Genomic DNA, 24390 nt, shown 5'->3' with positions numbered 1-24390 from the left:
ACCCCAGAAAAGAGAAGGGGAAAGATGATTAGCTAGGTCACCCAATGATTCCTGGTGGGAAGTGGATGTGTAGACACAGTGTGAGGACATGACCAGACTGGGCTCCAGTGCACCTACCATCTAATATCTTTTTGATACCCATTTTGTAGTTCTTCTGTTTTTTAATTCCCTCTCAACTTCAATGTTCTAATGCCCTGCTTCTACCCCGGTAAGCTTGAGGTCATTCTAAAACTTTGTTCCCCATGCCTTCAGTCAGAACAAGATCCATTTGTCTCCAGTACTAGATTTGTTTGTCCATAGTGACTTCTAAATCTTGACTTTAAAATTCTCATTCTTATTTTCAAATCTCTTCATTCCCTTGGCCTTCCCTACTTCTGCAATCTCCTCCCATCTCAGGACTCTCAAGATATCTGCGGTCCTCGAAGTCTGACCTCCTGAGCAATCTCAATTTTCGTCACTCAACTGTTATTGACTGTGCTTACAGTTCCCTGGGCTGTAAACTGGGGACTTCCCACCTGACAGCTCACCACCTCTCTATTGCTCTTTATTCCTTTAAGATGCTCCTTAGTTCCTTCCTCCTTGTCCAAACAATTTATCATCTGAACTAATATCTCCTTAAGTGGTTAAATGTCATTTTTAAGGAATCATAGAATGGTTACAGTACTGAAGAGACCATTCTGCTTGTCATATCTGTGCTGCACCTATGAAGGTAGACAGGCAGGAGGCTGGAAGAACACAGCAAGCCAGGCAGCATCAGGAGGTGGAGAAGTCAATGTTTCAGGTGTAATCCTTTATCAGGTCAAGTGGTGGGTGTAAGGGGAGCTGCAGATAAAGCGGGAAGGAGGTTTTTGGGTGTGGAGAGGGGCAGAATGGTGAGGTAGAGATAGGTGAACACAAGTAGAGGATACGGGTCGAGAGTGTGGTGCAGAAAAAGCACAGCAGGTCAGGCAACATCCGAAGAGCTGGAGAATCACCCTCCTGATGAAGGGCTTATGCCTGAAACATCGATTCTCTTGCCCCTACCTATCCCTAACTCACCAACCCCCCCACCCCATCCCCCCTTTATTTGCAGCTCCCCCTCACCCCCACCCCCAGTCCTGAAGAAGGGTTACACCCAAAATGTTGACTTCTCCACCTCCTGATGCTGCCTTGTTTAATGTGTTCTTCCAGCCCCCTTGGATTCCAGCATCTGCAGTTCTTTTTCGCCTCTAACCAGTTTTGCCCCTATGAAGGGGCAATTCACCCCCTGCCACTCCTGCCTTTTTCAACTATTTCTGCAAATCTGCCCTTTTTTGGATAATAATCCAGTTCCCTGTTGAACACCTGAAGTGCATCTGCCTCCATCACAGTTTTTCAGGCAGCGTTTCCCAGATCCTAATCCCTCACTGTGAGAACATGTTTTCATTCATGTTGCTATTGTTTCTTTTGTGTGACCTCCACTTCATGATCCTTCCACCAATGAGAACAGTTATTGCTGTCAAGTCCCCTCTCAGCCTTCGCTCCTGCAAGATGAATAGTCCCAGTTTCTCCAACCTCTCTCCATTACTGAGAGGCTCTCTTTCCTTGAACCATTCTAACGAATCTTTTGTTTTGCAAATTCTCATAGAATCATAGAATCCCTACAGTGTGGAAACAGGTTATTCAGTCCAATACGTTCACACTGACTCTCTGAAGAGCATTCCACCCAGACCTATCCGTCCATCCCTTTAGCCCTGCATTTCCCATGGCTAATCCACCTGCCCTGCACATCTTTGGATTGTAGGAGGAAACCGGAGCAAACCCACGCAGACACGGGGAGAATGTGGAAACTCCACACAGACAGTCGCTCAAGGCTGGAATTGAACCCAGGTCCCTGGCACTGTGAGGCAGCAGTGCTAACTGCTGAACCTTTATATTCTGTAATGCCTTCATATTTTTTCTAAAGTGTCTGCCCAAACAAATTGAGGCCAGTTTCACCAGTTATACCAGTTTCACATTGCCTGCTTTCTTTTGAACTCAAAGCCGATTGATAAAGCTCAGGATACCATGTGCTCTAATAGTTTATCTACAATCATCTGTGTGTACGGACACACACAGACACACACACACACACACCACACATACACCACACACACAGACACACACCACACACACACACACACATACATATCCCTTTGGTCCTGTTAGTATTAGTATTTTAGTCTTTATTTTATGCTGTCTTTCTCAATTCTTCTTACCAAATTAATCACTTCACACTTCTTGCCATTAAATTTAATCAACCACTTATCCACCCATTGAACCAACCTCTCCATATCTGTTTGATGTTCTGCACTATCCTACTCCTGTTCAGAGTCCTTCCAACTTTCATATTATCCACAAATTTTGAAATTTTGCCCTTTTACACCAAGGTCTTGGTCATTCATATATATCAGGAACCGCCAGGCCCCAACCTTTCTCCAGTCCAGGAAAGCAACTGTTCACCTCTAAATTCAAATTCCTAGTATTTATTCCATTTCATATCCATGTTGCTACAATCAGCCTTAGTCCATGTTTGGTTGCAAGTTCGTTGTTTACTCTTCGCCAAGTGCCTTTGGAAGTTCAAGTACTGCACATTGATAATTTTACCTTCATCAATACTGTGTCACCTCATTAAAAATTCTGCACTGGCTAACCCACAATTGTCCATGTGATTATTAATGTTATCTCAAATGATCATCTCTAGAAGCTGTCCCACCGTTGAGGTTAAACTGACTGAGCAGTCGTCACTGGGCCTTTTTTTTACACCCTTTTTTGAACAAGGGAGTGACATTTGCAATTCTCTAGCCTTTGGCTTCACCCTCTACTCTAAGGAAGATTGGAATACTATGGCCAGCCTCTCGATTATTTCCATTCTCACTTCCTTCATTATTATTGATGTACCTTATTTGTTCCAATGCCATATCAACTTTAATACTTAATTGTAATCAATCTTAAACTCTTTAAGAATCTGAGCTGCATCCTCTTTCACCATGACTCAGGCAACCTTTTAGTTTTGAAACATGCAAAGGGTTCACTTCATACCTTAACCATGCCCCCACCTCCATGAATACATCCCCAATTTTGTTTCCTAATAAGAAAATAAGAGTTAAAAGCAGGAGTAGGCAATTCAGCCCCTCGAGCCTACTCTGTTATTCAATATGCTCATGGCTGATCTCACCTCGGCCTCAACTCCACTTTCCTGCCCACTCCCCACAATGCTTCAGCCTGTTACTAATTAAAATTCTGTCCATTTCTCCCTTAAATTTATTCAGTGTTTGTCCCAACATCCATCATACTCTGGGGTGGTGAATTCCACAGATTCACGGCCCTTTTGAGAGAAGTAATTTCTCATTATCTCTGTTTTAAATCTGTCACCCCTTCTCCTAAAACTGTCGTCTCTTGTTCTAGTTTGCCCCACACGACCCATTCTACATCTGCTTTGTCAATCCCTTTATGCATCTTTTATACCACAATTAGATCTCCTGTCATTCTTCTAAAATCCCAGAGAGTATAGGCCTAAGTTATGCAATCTTTCTTCATAAGATAAACTCCTCATCTCTGGAATCTATCCAGTGGACCTCCTCTGAACTGCCTCCAATGTAACTCCATCCCTTGTTGGGTAAGAGGATGAAAATTATATGCAGTACTCCAGCTGTGGTCTCACTAACGCCTTGTACAGTTGCAGCAACACTTCCATACTTTTATACTCCATTCCTTTAGCAATAAATGCCAAAATTCCATTTGCTTTCCTTAATACCTCCTGCACATGCATACTAATTTTCTGCAATTCATGCACAGGATACACAGATCCTACTATAATGGACCACCCTGAACTTTCTCTCCATTTAAACAATAAGATGCCTTTCTCATCCTCCAACCAAAATGATAAACTCACACTATCCACATTGAACTCCAGCTGGCAGATTTTGCACATTCACCAAAACTATCCATATCTATTTGTAAATTCCTCATTTCTCCATTGCAACTTAATGTACCACCTAATTTAGTGTCACCTGCAAATTTGTTTTTTTTTAAATTTCTATATTCATCCACTTACCAACCTTCTGCCATCTTTGTGCCTGTAGAAACCTTTTGGATTTCCTTTCATCTTAGCTGCCAGTCTCTTCTCATCGACTTCCTTTGCTTCTTAATTGCTTGTTCAGTTCCTTTCTGGACTTTTTATATTTGTCTGATTCTCAATTATTCCTCTGAAGCCTGTCATAAGCGTACTTTATCTGCTTTCGCATCATTTCTATCTTTTCTGTCATCCAAGGAGCTCTGGGTTTCTTTCACCTACTATTTGCACACATGGCAACATATCTTGACTGTAGTTGAACTGTCTCTTTTTTTTTAAAAGAGAGTTTATTGTTCAGTTACAGCTTTATCTGCTAATCTTTAAATTTGTTTCATAATATTGAATGTAAAGTGCCTTGGGATGTTGCATAACCTTTGATGTGCTATGTAAATATGAGCTGTTGTCGTTACTTATGTGTGAAGAATGCCTGTTGGTGTGAGGGACAGACGTAAATAGAGCCCCTTCAAATTATAACCCAATTCAGCATCTTCGAGAAAATTGGAGAAAATCGGACACTAAACACTAAGATTCTGTATTTAGAAAAAGGAACTGCAAATAACCAAGTCCAGATTGCTGTGCTAATGTGTAGCTGCAGAAGTGACACAAGACTGAGATGTAGCCAACAAACAATTGAAGCTGAAATTGATTTACATTCCAGTCTGTACTCTGCGATTGATGTTCCAATTATATTGTGCATGATCTCACATCCAGGTTTGTAACATGACGACAGGGACTGTGCAGTGTCCTAAAAAAGTTTTATTACAAACCATTGATTTAATTGTAAGTGGAAACCTTGGAAGGCAGGCAGTCGAAATGTTGGGTAATACGACCATTAGCTTTTTACGTTGTGTTGTTGTTACATGTTATCGATTAACTCAGTGAGTGTCATTAAAAGGGATTCTCTCAGGAGGATGAACAATGTCAGGTTCATTGAGGGAAAATGCCACGTGATAAATTTCCAATAATAAGGCCAAACGAATGCAAAGATATCTGATACAAATCTTATATTATGCACTGCTAGACAGAAACTGAACTCAAACAATTTGATTCAGAAGACACGATATGGAGCATTTTGTAAAGGGAAAAGCAGACCAAAGTCCTTTGAATCCAACAGTATTTGATGAAATTCATATTCAAAGCTAGGTGAATTGTACTAATGGGCACACAGAAATGTGAAAACGTTAGTTAGCAAGCTAATCTGTCACACAGACTGTAATTTTACATAATTTTCCAGGATAACCAGCAGATTGTTTTAAACACTTGGACTGCCAGACTCCATTTTCACGGCCTCACAACAGGTCGTCTGTGCATCTCTTAAACCAACTGGAGCCTTAACCAAATATTTAACCTGGGGTCCTCCATGGTCTGTTGAACAATGCACAGCAATGTTCATGGTCTACATGTCTGCATGCAGGTGGAACTGCCTGATCAACTTGACCTGGTTGAATCGCAGAACAGGGTAGAGGGAATGAAGTGACCTCCTGTTACTGTCCTCCTCTGATCCCTGTGTCCTTAAAGGGAACACAACAGGACACAGAAAGAAGAAAACTGGAAAGAGTTAGGCAACTGATTTTCATTGGGCTAGGAGGGCAATGATTGGTCTTCATAACTCCACAAATATGCCAGTTTTCTGTCTATTGGTTCACAGGATGTAGGCATTATTGGTTAGGACAACATTTATTGCCCATCCCTAACTGCACAGAAAGCAGTTAAGGATTAACCACATTACCGAGAGTCTGGAGTCACATGTAGACAGGCAGGAGGCTGTAAGAACACAACAAGCTAGGCAGCTTCAGGAGGTGCAGAAGTTGACATTTCGGGTGTAACCTTCTTCAGAGCTGGGGGTGGGTGTGGGTTGGAGCTGCAGATAAATGGGGAAGTGGGGGCAGGGTGGTGAAGTGGGGGTACGTGAAGACAGGTAGAGGGTATAACCTGGTTGATCAATGGGAGGAATGAATCTGGTTGGTGGCAGGGAGCAGTGGAAGGGAGGGGGACGGTCTGGGAAGGGAGTTGGGGGATGGGGAGGGAGGTTATTTCAAATTGGTGAACTCAGTGTTGAGTCTTCCAGGCTGTAGGGTGCCCAGGTGGAAGATAAGGCTGTTCCTCCAATAGGAGCTGTGGTTTGTTTTGGCAATGGAGGAGGCCGGGGATGGTCATGTTGGAAAGGGAGTGATTGGGGGAATTGAAATAGGCGGAGACTGGAAGGCCTGGTTGGCCCCTGTGGACTTGGCTGTGATGCTCAGAGAGCCGTTCCCTAAGTTTATGTTCGGTCTCCCTGGTGTAGAGAAGACCACATCACCTAGTTGGAAGAGTAGGCCAGACCAGGTAAGGATGGCAGATTTCCTTCCTTAAAGGACATGAGTAATCCACATGAGTTTTCAAGTGTGTAGTGGCATGACATTCCTGAACTGGGAGGTACTCCAAGCTCTGGCGCTACTTCAAATTTGCAACAGATCTGAGTAGGTAACCTCCACGGGTTATTTACCTGACTGGAAATTCAGGCAAATTTCACTAAACGCAAGAAAGTCATGAAGTAACTAGTGTAACATTCAAAACCAGAGTTCTGCTTATAACTTGACTGCGTGGATGATAATTCTACTGAGTTAACCTTAATCCTAACCCTGACCCTTACAGGACACGAATTGAACATCCTTGGGCCTGCAAAAGCTGGTCATCTCTGTCCCTGTTTAGGTTCAATGTTGATCAATTCTTGCTTCCTGGGAGGTGGAGGTATTGGATGTGTGAGCAGTAGGCTGAAGACAGACCTGGTGGGCCTTCTAAAGGAGAAAAAGGGCAGAATGTTTCTGGAGATACAGAGCCTGGGGCCTTAGTAACTGAAGATAGGCCCAGAAATGGTGGAGTGAGGAGGCCAGATTTGCAGGAGAGCTTTCAGAGAAATGTGCTCATTCTGAAATACGCACCAGACTGATTTTCAACTGGAAGTCAGTGGATGAGAACAGTTAATGTTTGCTGTGTATATTCCGAAAAGACCACTCCATCTGTGACTCCCTCGTCAGGTCCACACCCCCCCACCAACCCAACCTCCACTCCCGGCACCTTCCCCTGCAACCGCAAGAAATGCAAAACTTGCGGCCACACCTCCCCCCTTACTTCCCTCCAAGGCCCCAAGGGATACTTCCATATCCGCCACAAATTCACCTGCACCTCCACACACATCATTTATTGCATCCACTGCACCCAATGTGGCCTCCTCTATATTGGGGAGACAGGCCGCCTACTTGCGGAACGTTTCAGAGAACACCTCTGGGACACCCGGATCAACCAACCCAACCACCCCGTGGCCCAACACTTCAACTCCCCCTCCCACTCCACCAAGGACATGCAGGTCCTTGGACTCCTCCATCGCCAGACCATAGCAACACAACGGTTGGAGGAAGAGTGCCTCATCTTCCGCCTAGGAACCCTCCAACCACAAGGGATGAACTCAGATTTCTCCAGTTTCCTCATTTCCCCTCCCCCCACCTTGTCTCAGTCAAATCCCTCGAACTCAGCACCGCCTTCCTAACCTGCAATCTTCTTCCTGACCTCTCCGCCCCCACCCCACTCTGGCCTATCACCCTCACCTTGACCTCCTTCCACCTATCGCATTTCCAACACCCCTCCCCCAAGTCCCTCCTCCCTACCTTTTATCTTAGCCTGCTGGACACACTTTCCTCATTCCTGAAGAAGGGCTTCTGCCCGAAACGTCGATTCTCCTGTTCCTTGGATGCTGCCTGACCTGCTGCGCTTTTCCAGCAACACATTTTCAGCTCTGATCTCCAGCAACTGCAGTCCTCACTTTCTCCTGTGTATATCCACTCGAGTTAAGAGAAGGCAAGGAATTTTCATCGAAACACACAGGATCCTGAGGGGAGTTGACAGAATGGATGCTGCAAGGACATTTCCTTTTGTGGGAGAAACCAGAATGAGAGGGACACAACTTAAAAATACAAGGTCACCTGGGGAGGCAATAGCCTACTGGTGTTATCACTAGACTGTTAAGCTAGAGACCGAGGTTCAAATCCTGCCGTGCAGATGGTAAAATTTAATAAAATCTGGAAATAAGTGTCTAACAATGACCGTGAAACCATTGTCAATTGTCAGGAAAAGCCCCTGTGGCTCACTAATGGAAGGTAACTCCTGTACTCACCTAGTCTGCACTGCATGTGACTCCAGACCCACAGCAATGTGGTTGCCTTTTAACTGCCCCTGGGGCGGGCAATAAATGCTGGCCTAGACGGCGATGCCCTCATCCATGAATGAATTTTTAAAAATTCAGAATGGAGCTAATGAGACTTTTGTTTTTCTTGCTAGTCTGGAAAATTCTCTTCCTCAGGGAGGTCTGGTCATTAATTACTTGATTGACAAGGGATTCCAAGGTTTTGGTGGAGTAGACAGGAAAATCAAGTTGAGGCTGCAAATTTCTCAAACAGTAGTGCAGGTCTGAGGGGCCGAATGGTCTACTGCAGCTGCTAATCCCTATGGTTGTATAGATGTGATTATTTGTATGGGTGTGGGATGCTGAGATAACCAGGTGACAGTACACCAAGAATCAACCAGTGCATGAGAGCAACTAATATGAGCCATTTCCTTCTTTGATCATGGATTAAGTACTGCAATTTTTTTTTACAATTTCCCAGTTTATTTTTCTTCTCAGATGGAAACGGTGATGGGTATCTCAGGAAATTAATCCTTGATTCTGTTACAAACCCTCCACGCTTTGTCCCTTCAGGCATTTGTTTCTCCATCCTTTGCTGTCGAAGGCGCAGAGTGATATTGGTGTGGAATGCCAAGGGGCACTGACGCTTTGCTGAGTGGTCATCTTTAGTTTGTAATCTTAAACCAGTGAGATCGGCCAGACCGTTCCTGTATGGCCCTCACTACAACCAAGTCTCAACTGACAGTCCACAGCAGCCAACTCTACCAGGCTCACTGAATAGCAAGTCAGAGAGAGGAAACTGTAGCTGTCTTGTTTGTCTTCTTACCCAGCCCAAGGGGTATTGAGAACATTTTCTGAGTTTCCTGACAGTCAGCAACCTGAAAGTAGAATTATTGAGGAAAGTTACCTCCAAGAGCTTTGACCTTCATATCTCAGTGCAAAATGAGGCCCAAGTCTGTATTTGATGAACTGAATCATTGTGTCAGGTTATCTGAATATCCCCCTTGGATCATCAGCTTGCTCTATTTATCTTCTATGTCATGCAAATATATCAGGTAGACCATCAGTATTGTAATAAATGCAGATCTGTTTTATTATTCTTCTTCACAGACATCAATCAACTGGTAACCTCTGACAGAAACATCGGACTAATTGTCGGTAAGGGGCAAGTAAAAACAGTGTATTTTTCGAGGATCACGAGTCGAAGTTGAAATAATCGGGGGAATTACCACCACCTCAATGAACTAGCCAGAATTTATTTGGAGTTAACAATGTCACTCAAGGTAGCTGCATATAAAGTAAAATGCCACAAGTCATTTCGGCAGGGCAAATTGTAGAAGGAGACCATTCTGCCCATCATTCCTGTGCTAGTCCTCTCTCCCCTCTCTTTCACCATGGCCTGACCAACAGTTTTTTTTTGGAAGTAGACTGTTTGTACAACTCCCTGAATGAAGGCTGCTATTCTATTCCCCTTTCCTAAAATGCATTCGACATTAGAACAACACATTGCCTGAAGTAAAGCTTCTCTTCATCTGGACTCTGATTCTTAAATCAGTATCCTCTGGTTACTGACACCCCTGCCAAAGAAACCAACCAGGTGCTGGCTGGTTCAAACTCATTCCCTGTTGGAGTTGCTGGTGTTCTTGTTTGTAGCTCAAGTCTTCATTGGTCAGAGCATTGAGTTGGGATGTCATGTTGCAGCTGGAAGAACATTCATGAGGTCACTTGGGAGTACTGTATAAGGTCTGGTCACCCTGCGATAGGAAGGATTTTATTAATTTGGAGAGGGTGCAGAAAGGATTGACAGGGATGATACTGGGACGGGAGCGTTTGAGTTATAAGAAAAGGCTGGGGGGCTTTTCTTTTCACTGGAGGAGGTTGAGGGTGGTTGGGGGTGACCTTACAGATGTTTATAAAACCGCGAGAAGCATAGATAAGGGGAATAGCAAAGGTCTTTTCCCAAGGGTAAGGGACTTAGAGGGCATAGGTTTAAGGTAAGAGGGGAAAGATCTAAAAGAGAACTGAGGGGCAACCTTTTCACACAAAAGGTGATTCATATGTGGAACGAACTGCGAGAAGAAGTGGTAGAGGTGAGTACAATTACAACATTTAAAAGACATTTGGACGGGTGCACGAATAGGAAAGGTTTAGACAGATTTGGGCCAAATGCAGGCAGACGAGACTAGTTCAGTTTGGGAAACCTAGTTGGCAAGAATGAATTGTACCAAAGGGTCTGATTCCATGCTGTGTGACTCTAGGTCTTCCTGTGATATAGTAGGTAACATGCCCCATGATTGAGTCAAATATGTGGACGATGGATGGCTTTGGCAGGATGGACAGAATGGCTTTTTAATTACCAGCATTTCCGAAGCTTTTCTTATTTGTCCATGATCATAATAACTGCAGTTTCTGATCCTTGTCTACCTAATAGCATATGGTAGCTTTTACTACCCTATCTTACAATACTGTTTGAAAAGGGCAATAGACAAAAGATGGGGAATTATAGATCGGTTAGCTTAACTTCTGTAGTGGGAAAGATGCTTGAGTCTATTATCAAAGATGAAATAGCAAGGCATCTAGATAGAAATTGTCCCATTGGGCAGATGCAGCATGGGTTCATGAAGGGCTGGTAGTGCTAAACTAATCTTTTAGAATTCTACAAAGACAGTATGAGCAAGGTTGATGTAGTGTAGCTAGATTTCCAAAAGGCCTTTGACAAGGTGCTGCACAAAAGGCTTCTGCATAAGGTAAAGATGCATGGTGTTAGCATGGATGTAAAGTATTAGCATGGATAGAGGATTGGTTGACTAACAGGAGGCAAAGAGTGGGGATAAATGAGTGCTATTCTGGTTGGCAATCAGTAACTAGTAGTATGCCTCAGAGATCAATGTTGAGACCACAATTATTTACAATTTATACAGATGATTTGGAGTTGGGGACCATGTGTAGTGTGTCAAAGTTTGCAGATGACACTAAGATAAGTGGCAGAGTAAAATGTGCAGAGGACTGTGAAAGTTTGCAGAGGAACATTGATACATTCAGTGAGCCGGCAAAGGTCTGGCAGATGGAATACAATGTTAATAAATGTGGAGTCATCCGTTTTGATAGGAGTAACAGTAAAAAGGATTATTACTTGAATGGCAAAAAGTTGCAGCATGCTGCTATGCAGAGGGACCTGGGTGTCCTTGTGCATGAATCACTGAAGGTTTGTCTGCAAGTACAATTTTGTCCTTCATTGCTAAAGGGACTGAGTTTAAAAGCAGGGAGGTTATGTTGCAGCTGTATAGGGTGCTGGTAAGGCTGCACTGGAGTATTATGTGCAGCTTTGGTCTCCTTACTTGAGAAAGGATGTACTGACACTGGAGGGGCTGCAGAGGAGATTCACTAGGTTAATTCCAGAGTTGAGGGGGTTGGCTTATGAGGAAAGACTGAGTAGACTAGGAATACATTCACTGGAATTTAGAAGAGTGAGGGGGGATCTTATAGAAACATATAAAATTATGAAGGGAAAACATAAGCTAGACATACAGAGGATGTTTCCACTGGTAGGTGAAACTAGAACAAGAGGGCATAGCCTCAAAATTAGGGAGAGCAAATTTAGGACTGAATTGCAAAGGAACTTCTTCACCCAGGGGGTTGTGAATCTATGGAGTTCCCTGCCCATTGAAATAGTTGATGCTACTTCAGTAAATGTTTTTAGAGCTAAGATAGATTTTTTTGAACAGTAAAGGAATTAAGGGATACAGTGAGAGTCTGGGTAAGTGGAGCTGAGGCCATGAAAAGATCAGCCATGATCTTATTGAATGGTGGAGCAGGCTCGAGGGGCCAGACGGCCTACTCCTGCTCCTAGTTCTTATGTTCTTAAAATTGCACACAGGCCTTTAACTGTGGTCTAATCATTACTTCACATAAATTTATTACCTGGTTTTGTAGTATGTCTATTTAGACCACATTGTCAAATCTGATCTACATCCTCAAAGGGGTGGGACCTCAGTAAGCACAGATTTTAGTCTTTAAAACATTGTATCCATGCTCATCACAGTGCAGGTAAGATTCATGGGAATGGTTCTAAGGATGAGGAATATCAATATGAAGGTAGATGGAAAACGTTAGGACAGTTTCATAAAGTCATAGAGTCCTACAGCACAGAGACAGGCCCTTTGGTCCAAACTGGTCCATGCTGACCAAAATGTCCATCCATGCTAACCCCATTTCCCTGCTCTTGTCCCATATCCTTCTAAACCTTTCCTTGAAGAGAAGGTTGTGAGAAGATATGATAGAAGTATTTAAAATCACAAGGGGGCTGGACAGAGTGAATTTGGAGAAACTGTTCCCACTCATGAAAGACTTGAGGACAAGAAGACACATGTTTAAAATCAGTGTCAAAAGTGACACAAGGAAAAGCTTACATCTCACAGCAAGTAGTTAGATTCTAGAGTGCATTGCTGGAGTGTGTGGTAGAGGTAGGTTCAATTGAAGCTTTCAAAGGGGAATTAGACTTACCTGAAAAGGTGGCAGAATAACACTAAGCATATGGCTCCTTTTGAAGTGCTGGTGCAGACAAAAGATGGGCTGAATAGCTTCCTTCTGTTGTGTAACAACTCTGTGGGCAGGCAGCACGGTGGCTCAGTGTTAGCACTGCTGCTTCACAGCTCCAGGGACTCAGGTTCAATTCCTGCCTCAAGCAACTGTCTGTGTGGAGTTTGCACATTCTCCCTGTGTGTGCGTGGGTTTCCTCCGGGTGCTCCGGTTTCCTCACACAGTCCAAAGATGTGCAGGCCAGGTGAATTGGCCATGATAAATTGTCCGTAGTGTTAGGTGCAGGGGTAAAATGTAGAGGAATGGGTCTGGGTGGGTTGCTCTTCGGAGGGTCGGTGTGGACTTGTTGGGCCGAAGAGTCTGTTTCCACACTGTAGGGAATCTAATCTTAGCTGTGATTCTGTATTCTCCAATGCTCAATAATCTCCTACCAGTGTGATACTATACTTAAAAACAAAAAGTCAATTTTTCCATATGTTCTATGCCTGTGTTCTCCAAGCAGAGTGTGCTGTGCCTGCAATTCCCTGGACTCCAACCATTTGAAGACAATGGTATTCGGAGTTGCAAACTTAAATGACCCAGATATACAGCTGGCCTTAGAACAGGACCATCTTTTGGCAGGATCTGAGCAGCAGAGGCAAAGAGGCCACTTCTACTGCCTCAGGCAGGCCCTGATAGATAGATCTTCCAAAGCAATCCCTTGCTCCAAATAAAAACACATAGTGGTTTACTCCAGTCTGACCTTCCAAATGGAGGGCGGTTAGTTGCACTGAAATCTTTCCAATATTGCACTGCTGCCAGAGAATAAGGTGGTCGGAGCAGGAACACGAAGCCTCATTAGCTTTGCACCTATCCCCATCAGAAAAAATCCAGAAATTCTCAGGGAATCTAATGGGACATAAACCTCTGTCATTTTGCATCTCCCATGCTTCATCCTCCCTTTTGCATTCAGGACATCTTATTTTTCAGCCTCAACCCAATTCACAGCAAAATTAATCTTCGCCCATGACATACTTCCTACAGAATGTGATTTCTTCATGTAATTTTATGTTCATTCCTGTTTATCTAACAACATTGTCTTTCATTCTCTCAACCAAAGGTACCAGTACAAGCAGCTTTACCATTGCACTGTGTGCATTATTCTTTCTTTGGATATTTGTTTACAGAAAGAAAATGTAAGTATAAAAAATTGCTTTGTTGAATTGCCTTTTTTATAGGAGTGCAGCTGCCTCAGAATAAATGTTGTTATAATCCCAGCTGATGGTAGAATTGGACAAGACAAATCCCAGAGTAACACTTAGTTTGTAGATAAAAGCCTGTTGTTTTCTTGTAATTTGATTGTCACGGTGGACAGTCGATGAATGCATTTTCACATGGCAGTCAATATACTTCAAAACAAACATCAAGATTTATTGCACCCTGGAGACTTCTCTTTGCCTCACCTGGACACTGACCTTTTCCCAGCTCTGATCGCCTGGAGACTGCCACAAATACATTGTCTTTCCATTGGTCTGAATCTTTTCTTCTCAGTTGAAATGATGATTGTCACCTTCACAGAAATGAAAGCCAAAACCCCATTTGCCTCTACTTTAGAATCCAATTCTCAAATAATGATAATATATTACAATAGCGCAGTACAAAGCTCAAACATTGAACCCTCCACTATTAGATGTTGGAACAGCACAGATTTAATCCAAGTATGAGCCAAGGAATGGCACAGTGAACTGTTTTAACATCTTTGGTATTAATCAGCTTCAAACTGAGTAACTGGAAGCAGAAATAAAAAACTCAGCACATGTGGAGAGGGAAATAGTTAACATTTTTGCCATTATTCATCTCATTATCATGGTTTTTGGGATGATGTAACAATATCTCATCTACTCAAGTCTCATTTGAAAGTGGCACCAAGATAAAACTGTGCAAACCTATTCTGTTATTCATCAGAATCATGGCTAGTCTGTACCTCAATTTCATTGATAAACATATGAATTAGAAGCAGGAATGGGATACTCTGCCCTTCAAGCCACTGTTGCTGATCAGTGGCTCAGTGGTTAGCACTGCTGCCTCGCAACTCCAGTGACCTGGGTTCGATTCCACCCTTGGGTGACTGTCTGTGTGGAGATTGCACATTCTTCCTGTATCTGTGTGGGTTTCCTCTGGGTGCTCCAGTTTCCTTCCACAGTTCAAAGGTGCTAAATTGCCCAAAGATGCAGATGTTTGCATTGGTAGGAGAAACTAGGACCCGAGGGCACAGCCTTAGAGTAAAGGCACAGCCTTTTAGAACGGAGATAAGGAGAAACTTCTTCAGCCAGAGAGTGGTGAATCTGTGGAATTCACTGCTCCTGTGGAGGCCAGGTCATTGAGTATATTTAAGATGGAGATAGATAGGTTCTTGATTGTCAAGGGGATCAAGGGTTACAGGGAGAAAGTGGGAGAATGAAGTTAAGAAACTTATCAGCCATGATTGAATGGCAGAGCAGACTCAATGGGCTGAATGGCCTAATTTCTGCTCCTATGTCTTATGGTCTTATGGATGTGCAAGCTAGATGGGTTAGCCATGGGAAATGCAAAGTTACAGGGATAGGATGGGTCTGAGTGGGATGTTCTTCAGAGGGTACCATTTTTCTTTTGGTGTGGCTCAGTGTCTAGCACTGCTGCTTTATAGCACCAGGGACCTGGGTTCATTTCCAGCCTCAGGTGATTGTGTGGACTTTGCACATTCTCCCCATGTCTGCGGGGGTTTCCTCCCACAATCCAGTGATGTACAGGTTAGGTGAATTGGCCATACTAAATTGCCCATAGTGTTCACGGATGTGTAGGTTAGGTGTAGTCATGGGTAAATATAGAGTAATGGGGAATGGTTTTGGGTGGGATACTCTTCAGAGGGTCAGTGTGGACTTGTTGGGCCAAAGGGTCTGTTTCCACACTGTAGGGATCCTAAGATTCTAAGGGTCAGTGTGAGTTGATGGGCTGATTGGCCTGCTTCCACACTGTGGTGTTGCCATGATGTTCCCACTGTCTCCAATAACATATATGCACACTTTGGCTCCACAGTGCCTTGACAGTGTTATAAAGCACAAATCTATCTGGAGATAAAACACAGTTAACATTTTGAGTCCATTGGAAGGACCATTGGACTCAGAACATTAGCTCTGCTTTCTCTCCACAAATGCTGCCAGACCTGCTTAGTTTCTCCAGCATTTCTTTTGTTTTGGCTTCAGATCTCCAATATCCATTGTTATTTGCTTTATTACAAATCCAGCTATTTCAGTCTTGCCAAAGATTGGGATGGAGTAGACTGTTTAGTTCCTTGAACTTCCTAGTCCATTCATTTAAATCTTCGCTGATCCATGTCCCAGTGCTTTTTACTGAATAGCCTGGTCCATGCTGTAAGTTCTGTGCAATTCTACGAAAAGCTCCATTAACCTGTTGATACCTGTACCTAACAAAGATTTAACTATCACAGTCTAAGAAAGGGTGTTATTAATCTGGAAAGAATGCAAAAAAGATTAACAAGGATGTTGCAGTACGAGAGGGTTTGAGTTATAAGGAGAGGTTGATAGGCTGGGACTCCTATCTGGGAGGATAGGAGGCGAACCAGGCCAGGACTTATACATTTAATGCTAAGGTCCTGGGGAGTGTAACAGGAGTCGGGAACAAAGGAAGTCAGGAAAGACCTAAAAGGAGAGCTCAGAAGAGCCAGGAGGGGACATGAGAAGTTGTTGGCGGATAGGATCAGGGTTAACCCTAAGGCTTTCCACAGGTATGTCAGGAATAAAAGAATGACGAGAGTTAAATTAGGACCAATCAAGGATAATAGTGGGAAGTTGTGTGTGGAGTCAGAGGAGATAGGGGAAGCACTAAATAAATATTTTTCGACAGTGTTCACTATAGAAAATGAAAATGTTGGTGAGGAAGATACAGAGATACTTGCATCTAGACTAGAAGAGATTGAAGTTCACAAAGAAGAGGTATTAGAAATACTGCAGAGTGTGAAAATAGACAAGTCCCCTCGGCCAGACGGGATCAATCCTCGGATCCTCTGGGAAGCAAGGGAAGAGATTGCCGAGCCTTTGGCATTGATCTTCAAATCATCACTATCTACAGGAATAGCACCTGAGGACTGGAGGATAGCAAATATGGTTCCCTTATTGAAAAAGGGTGGCAGAGACAACCCTGGTAATTACAGACCAGTGAGTCTCACTTCAATTGTTGGTAAAGTGTTGGAAAAGGTTATAAGAGATAGGATTTATAACCATCTAGAAAAGAATAATCTGATCAAGGACAGTCAGCACGGTTTTGTGAAGGGTAGGTCATGCCTAACGAATCACATTGAGTTTTTTGACATAGTGACCAAACAGGTAGATGAGAGTAAACCGGTTGATGTGGTGTATATGGATTTCAGCAAGGCGTTCGATAAGGTTCCCCACAGTAGGCTATTATACAAAATGCGGAGGAATGGGTTTGTGGGAGACATTGCAGTTTGGATCAGTAATTGGTTTGCTGAAAGAAAACAGTGGGTTGTAGTTGATGGAACATGTTCATCTTGGTGTCCAGTTACTAGCGGCGTACCGCAAGGGTCGGTGTTGGGTCCACTGCTGTTCATCATTTTTATAAATGACCTGGATGAGGGCTCAGAAGGGTGGGTTAGTAAATTTGCGGACGACACTAAGGTCGGTGGAGCTGTGGATAGTGACGAAGGATGTAGTAGGTTGCAGAGAGACATAGATGGGATGCAGAGCTGGGCTGAGAGGTGGCAAATGGAGTTTAATGTGGACAAGTGAGAGGTGATACACTTTGGCTGGAGTAATCGGAATACAAAGTACTGGGCTAATGGTAGGATTCTTGGGAATGCAGATGAGCAGAGAGATCTCGGTGTCCATGTATACAGATTCCTGCAAGTTGCCACCCAGATTGACAGGATTGTTAAGAAGGCATACAGTGTTTTGGCCTTTATTAATAGGGGGATTGAGTTCCGGAACCAGGAGGTTATGCTACAGCTGTACAAAGCTCTGGTACGGCCACACTTGGAGTATTGTGTACAGTTCTGGTCACCGCATTATAAGAAGGATGTGGAAGCTTTGGAAAGGGTACAGGGGAGATTTACTAGGATGTTGCCTGGTATGGAAGGAATGTCTTACGAGGAAAGGCTGAGGGACTTGAGGCTGTTCTCGTTAGAGAGAAGAAGGTTGAGAGGTGACTTAATAGAGACATACAAGATAATCAGAGGGTTAGATAGGATGGACAGGGAGAGCCTTTTTCCAAGTATGGGGATGGCAAACACGAGGGAACACAACTTTAAAGTGAGGGGAGATAGATCTAAGACAGATGTCAGAGGTAGTTTCTTTACTCAGAGAATAGTAAGAGTATGGAATGCTTTGCCTGCATCGGTAGTAGATTCGCCAAGTCTAAGTGCATTTAAGTCATCATTGGACAGGCAAATGGACGTACATGGAATAGTGTAGGTGGGATGGCCTTCAGATTAGTATGACAGGGCGGCGCAACATCGAGGGCCAAAGGGCCTGTACTGCCCTGTAATGTTCTATGTTCTATGTTCTAAAGAGACCTTGGAGTACAGGTTCATAGTTCCTTGAAAGTGGAGCTGCAGGTAGATAGGATAATGAGGAAGGCATTTGGTAGGCTTGCCTTTATTGGTCAGTGCATAGAGTACAGGAGTTGGGAGGTCATGTTGCAGCTGTACAGGAAATTGGTTGGGCCATTTTTGGACTATTGCACGAAATTCTGGTCTCCCTCCTATAGGAAGGATTTTAGATTAGATTAGATTACATTACAGTGTGGAAACAGGCCCTTCGGCCCAACAAGTCCACACCGACCCGCCGAAGCGTAACCCACCCATACCCCTACATTTACCCCTTACCTAACACTACGGGCAATTTAGCATGGCCAATTCACCTGACCTGCATATCTTTGGACTGTGGGAGGAAACCGGAGCACCCGGAGGAAACCCACGCAGAACGGATGTTGCAAAACTAGAAAGAGTTCGGAAAAGATTTACAATGATGCTGCCAGATTTGGAGGATTTGAGCTATAGGGAGAGGCTGAATAGGGCTGTTTTCCCTGGAGCACTGGAGGCTGAGGGGTGACCTTATAGAGGTTTATAAATTCATGAGGGGCATAGGTAGGGTAAATAAGGAGGCTGAATAGACTGGGGCTATTTTCTGTGGACCATCAGAGACTGAGGGGTGACCTGATAGAGGTTTATAAGATCATGAAAGACAAGGATAGGGTAAATAAATAAGGTATTTTCCCCGGGGTGAGGGAATCCAAAACCAGAGGGTTTGGGTTTAAGGTGAGAGGGGAAAGGTGTAGAGGAGACCTAAAGTGCAACCTTTTCACGCAGAGGGTGGTGCGTATATGGAATGACCTGCCAGAGGAGGTGGTGGAGGCTGATAGAATTACAACACTGAAAAGGTATTTGGATGGGTATACGAATAGGAAGGGTTTAGAGGGATAATGGCTGAATGCTGGCAACTGGGATTAGATTCATATAGGATACCTGGTCGACATGGACGAGTTGGACTAAAGGATCTATTTTCATGCTGTGAATCTCTATGATGCTGAGGGGTGACCTTATAGAGATTTACAAAATCATGAGGGGCATAAATATACTGATTAGCAAAGGTCTTTTTCCAGGGTAGGGGTGTCCAAAAGTAGAAGGCATAGGTATAAGATGAGAGGTTAAAGATTTAGAAGGAACCTGAGGGGTACCTTTTTCACATCAAGGGTGGTGTGTACATGGACCAAGCTGCCAGAGGAAGTGGTAGTGGCAGGTACAATTGCAGCATGTAAAAGACATTTGAAAAGGTACATGGATAGGAAAGGTTTAGAAGGATATGGGCCAAATGTCGGCAAATGGGATTAATTCAGTTTAGGAAACCAGTTGGCATGGACAAGTTGGGCTGAAAGGTCTGTTCCTGTGTTGTATAAAGTTAAAAATCACACAACACCAGGTTATAGTCCAACATGTTTAATTGGAAGCACGAGCTCCTTCATCAGATGGTTGTCGAGCGGCGCTCCGAAAACTAGTGCTTCCAATTAAACCTTTAGGACTATAACCTGGTGTTGTGTGATTTTTAACGTTGTACACCCCAATCCAACACCGGCATCTCCAAATCTATGTTGTATGACTGTATAACACCCCAGCGGAGATGGGGACTGCAGATGCTGGAGATCAGAATCTAGATTAGAGTGGTACTGGAAAAGCACAGCAGGTCAGGCAGCATCCGAGGAGCAGGAAAATCGACATTTTGGGCAAAAGTCCTTCATCAGTAATGAGCATTCCTGATAAAGGGCTTTTGCCCAAAACAGCAATTTCCTGCTCCTCGGATGCTGCCTAACCTGCTGTGCTTTTCCAGCACCACTCTAATTTTGATCTATGTATAACATCCCACATCGAGAACCTTTCCGTAGGGAAGGGGTGTTCCAGATTTCCGATGCCATTTGTCTGATATGTTGTTCCATGACTTTGTTCGTCAATAGCCTAACTCTATTTTCGAGATTATTTCCTAGAATTCTGTGGCCTGTTTACAGAAACTAAGAAAATATGGAACAGAGAACTATATGAGGTCGTCCACAAACACTGAAAGTTATCAAGTTTGTTGCAATATTTTGTTAGCCATAGGAACTGTAGTCATCATTTCTAAATCCTGGCCCTGGCTCTACAATCCTTTAATAATATCTATCATTCCCAAATATATACCTCTCCTTCTTAAATCCATCAACTCATTCTGCATTCTGTGCTATTACTCTGGTGTACCTGGTTGTCATGTAAAACCAGGTACATCAGACAACGCTAAGTTGTCTGGTTCGCATGTAAAACAATATTTTTCACTATCTCATTATGTGTGACAATAATAAATAAATAAAATTCTGTAAACAGGATGTCCTGGAAAATTCTGGAAAAAAGGCTTGTTGAATTCTTCTGATTGACAGAGTTTATCGAAAGTACTTTTATTTGGCTTTGCTAAACCCTTTTGTCCTTTCCTTTTTATTCAGTAGTTGCAGAAGATCACAAGAATATCACCCAACACCAATCGAGGTACAGACAGTGACAAGTGTCAATGAAACAGTGCCTTTACATCAGGAAACAGAAAGCTGACCCTCATCACTCAATGTTAAAGAGGATCAATGTCATCCATTGCCAGCAAGAGGAAATATTGAAACAAGTCCAACATGGAGCAAAGAATGAACATGTCAAGAGATGTTTGTTCACTAAACTGAGCCATTCCTTTCTTTTGTTATTACTATCAATATGCGCCTCTTTCTGAAACACTTAGATCCACTCCATCCCCATCACCATGGGCCATAGAAACAAAGTGTGTCCCCCAGGGTAGGGGAGTCCAAAACTAGAAGGCATAGATTTAAGATGAAAAGAGAAAGATACAAAAGGAATCCAAGGGACAACGTTTTCACACAGAAGGTGGTGCCTGTATAAAATTAGCTGCCAGGGGAAGTGGTGGAGGCTGGTACAACATTTAAAAGGCATCTGGATGGATACATGATCAAGAAGGGTTGAGAGGGATATGGGCCAAATGCTGGCAAATGGGACTAGATTAGGATATCTGGTCTTGGAGTTGACCAAATAGTCTGTACAATTCTTAAAGACTTTATAATTACTTGCTCCACAAACCTCCATCTTGTATGTGGTGGGGCCAACAGAGAGAAATTGTGTTCGACTCTTAAGATGTATAATTAATGTCTTGTTCAATAATGAAATACAGACTTTCCACCAGATTGGTGCCAAAGAGGTGAGCAGATGATCAATGCTTTGAAATTAATTTTTTATAAATATTATATACAGATATATATATATTTCTACTAAACTTACCTGAAGGAAACTTTGAGCCACTTCTGAATATTTGTGTTTTTATATGTATTTTTCTAAAAGCTGTTTCCTAAAAGATGTTTTCTTCAAAATATTTTTATTTAATTTTCATGGAACGTTCTGTGGAATACCAATAGCTGCTCTTACTTTTAAAGGGCATTGTTTGTCATCAGATCTTTTTTTTGGTAGATCAAGTAGGTTTGTTTTCTGATCTTAGTTTGCATCTTGTTTATTTTTGATGTAAAATTGGTGTTTAATGTATGAGAAGGCTGGGCTTATGTCTTGCCATTCTTATCATTAGTTTTACAATTGGCCCAAAACTGCTAAGTTATTATTCAACAATGCTATATAAAATAAGTTGACATGAATTGGAATCGGCGTCTAAGTGATTAAAAGCAGATGCTTCAAACGGTTTTCTGGCAAAATATGAAGCCTCTTAAGTTTGTTTCCATGGGTAACTAAGAGCTCTTTTTTTTAAAAAAGCTTTCATTGGAATATAAAGCTGATTCGATTCATGTTAATAGAAAGCTGAACCTTTTCGGTTTGTTCAGCCTTTTCATAAGAGCGACTTGTCAATTTATTTCTCATTCAAGGAGCTGTTCAGCAAACCTCAGAAAGAAAGTTTAACACAAGATTAAACATGAATTTAATTGAATTTTAAAAAGGAATACAAAGTATCAAGCAGCAGAGCTAATTAGTAAGATCTTGTTAATTTGTCAGGAGTTGCAAATCAGGGCATGACTTATATACTTAATGGTAAGGTCCTGGGGAGTGTTGCCAAACAAAGGGACCTTGGCATGCAGGTTCATAGTTCCTTGCATGCAGAGTCACAAATAGCCAGGGTACTGAGGAAGGCATTTGGTACACTTGCCTTTATTGGTCAGTGCATTGAGCATAGGAGTTGGGAGTTCATGTTCTGGCCATACAGGACATTAGTTAGGCCACGTTTGATTGTCTGGTCTCCTTGCTATAGGAAAGATCTTGTGAAGCTTGAAGGAGTTCAGAAAAGATTTACAAGGATGTTGCCAGGGTTGGAGGATTTTAGCTATAGGGAGAGGTTGAATAGGATGGAGCTATTTTCCGTGGAGTATCAGAGGCTGAGGGGTGACCTTATGGAGGCTTATGAAATCATGAGGGGCATGGATAGGGTAAATAGACAAGGTCTTTTCCCAGGAATAGAGGAGTCCAAAACTACAGGGCATAGGTTTAAGCTGAGATGGGAAAGATGTAAAAGGGATCTAAGGGGTAACGTTTTCAAGCAGAAGGCAGTGCATGTATGGAATGAACAGCCAGAGGAAGTGGTGGAGGCTGGTACAATTGCAACATTGAAAAGGCATCTGGATGGGTATATGAATACGGAGGGGTTTAGAGCGATATGGGCCAAATGCTGGCAAATAAGACTACATAAATGTAGAATATCTGATCAGCATGGACGAGTTGGACTGACTGTACATGTCTATGACTGTAGAACATAGAATCCATACAGTGGAAGGGGGTCATTTGACCCAAAAGTCCACACTGGCCCTCCAAAGGGCATCCCATCCACACCCACCCCATCTCTGTAACCTTGCATTTCCCATGGCAAACCCACCTAGTCTACACACGACAGGCAATTTGGTACAGCCACTCCACCTAATCTAATTGGACAACGGGAGAAACCAGAGCACCCGGATGAAACTCATGCAGATACAGAGAAAATGTACAATCTCACACAGTCACCCAAGGCTGGGATTGAACCTGGGTCCCTGGTACTATGAGATAGTAATGCTAAACACTGAGCCACCGTGCTGCCCATCTCATCTTCTGATGCTCTCGAGAATGTAGCCTCAGCCTCTCCCTATAGCTCAAAGCTTAGCAACATCTATGAGTTAGAGAGCAGATAAACTCTTGCTCCTATATCTTATGATCTAAATTTAGTCGAACATCATGATAAGAACTGGGCTTTATGGAGTAAACAATTGATTGTACGTATGAACATCAGTGATAGTGAGATGTTATGATATCCATGGTTAACATTTACAATTGTATGAATTCTGATACAACATTGCCTTGTATTGTAGCAATAATAAATGTTTCAAACTAAGTGATACATGATTGTGTCACAAGTTTCCTCATCACTCTGTAGTAGCACCCTCTGGTGGCTATTTGTATATGTATTAACCTGTTGACGTTCACTCCTGAATAGACCAGCTCCATTGGGTACCTGACTTTTCCAGGTGTTAGTGGCAAGAATAGAGTGGTGCTGGAAAAGCACAGCAGGTTAGCCAGCACCCGAGGAGCAGGAAAATCGCTGTTTCGGGCAGGAGCCTTTCATCAGGAATGTATCACCTGACTTTTCCAGGTGATACACACTCTCTTTTCTGCTGTGCAAATATATCCAGCCTGGCAGCGAGCTGGTTACAGAAGCTTCCAACTCCCAGCAGAGGAATTGAGAGACTTTTTTTTTGCTGAGAAATAAATTATTTTAAAAACTGTTTTCATGAAAAGTGGTCTGGCCTTTCGAAGATGGCTGCATCTATAGGTAGACTGGGAGAATATAGATATAATTACTACTGAATGGTTACAGCACAGCAGGCCATTTGGCCCATCATACCTGCACCCATTCTATTACCCCGTGCCTAACTCCTGCCTTTTCTATTGAAGTAGTCAGCCGATGCCCACTTGAATGCCTCAATGCAACCTGTCTGCACAACATTTCCAGGTAGTGAATCACAGAATCCAAGCAGTGCAGAAACAGGCCATTCAGCCCATCGAGTCTGCTCAGATCCTCCAAAG

At 43.0% G+C, this 24390-nt stretch overlaps 1 protein-coding gene across 2 annotated transcripts in view; it reads left to right on the top strand.

The window, feature by feature from the left end:
• The window catches only part of LOC122561834 (uncharacterized), a 98362-nt gene extending 74664 nt beyond the window's left edge, over positions 1–23698 (top strand). For both annotated transcript variants that reach the window (XM_043714058.2, XM_043714057.2), the window contains 3 exons: positions 9342–9389; positions 13870–13945; positions 20787–23698. In XM_043714058.2, the coding sequence (XP_043569993.2) occupies positions 9342–9389; positions 13870–13945; positions 20787–20889 (227 nt within the window). In that variant the 3' untranslated portion in view covers positions 20890–23698. The remainder of the gene's footprint in view (positions 1–9341; positions 9390–13869; positions 13946–20786) is intronic.
• The last annotated feature ends 692 nt before the right edge of the window (positions 23699–24390 follow it).

The sequence above is a fragment of the Chiloscyllium plagiosum genome, unplaced genomic scaffold, assembly GCF_037043375.1.
Source record: "Chiloscyllium plagiosum isolate Xiang-an unplaced genomic scaffold, Cpla_swu_hap1 HiC_scaffold_23, whole genome shotgun sequence".
Taxonomy (NCBI): domain Eukaryota; kingdom Metazoa; phylum Chordata; class Chondrichthyes; order Orectolobiformes; family Hemiscylliidae; genus Chiloscyllium; species Chiloscyllium plagiosum.
Note: the sequence above shows the minus strand (reverse complement) of the source record. Positions and strands in the feature narration are given on the sequence as shown.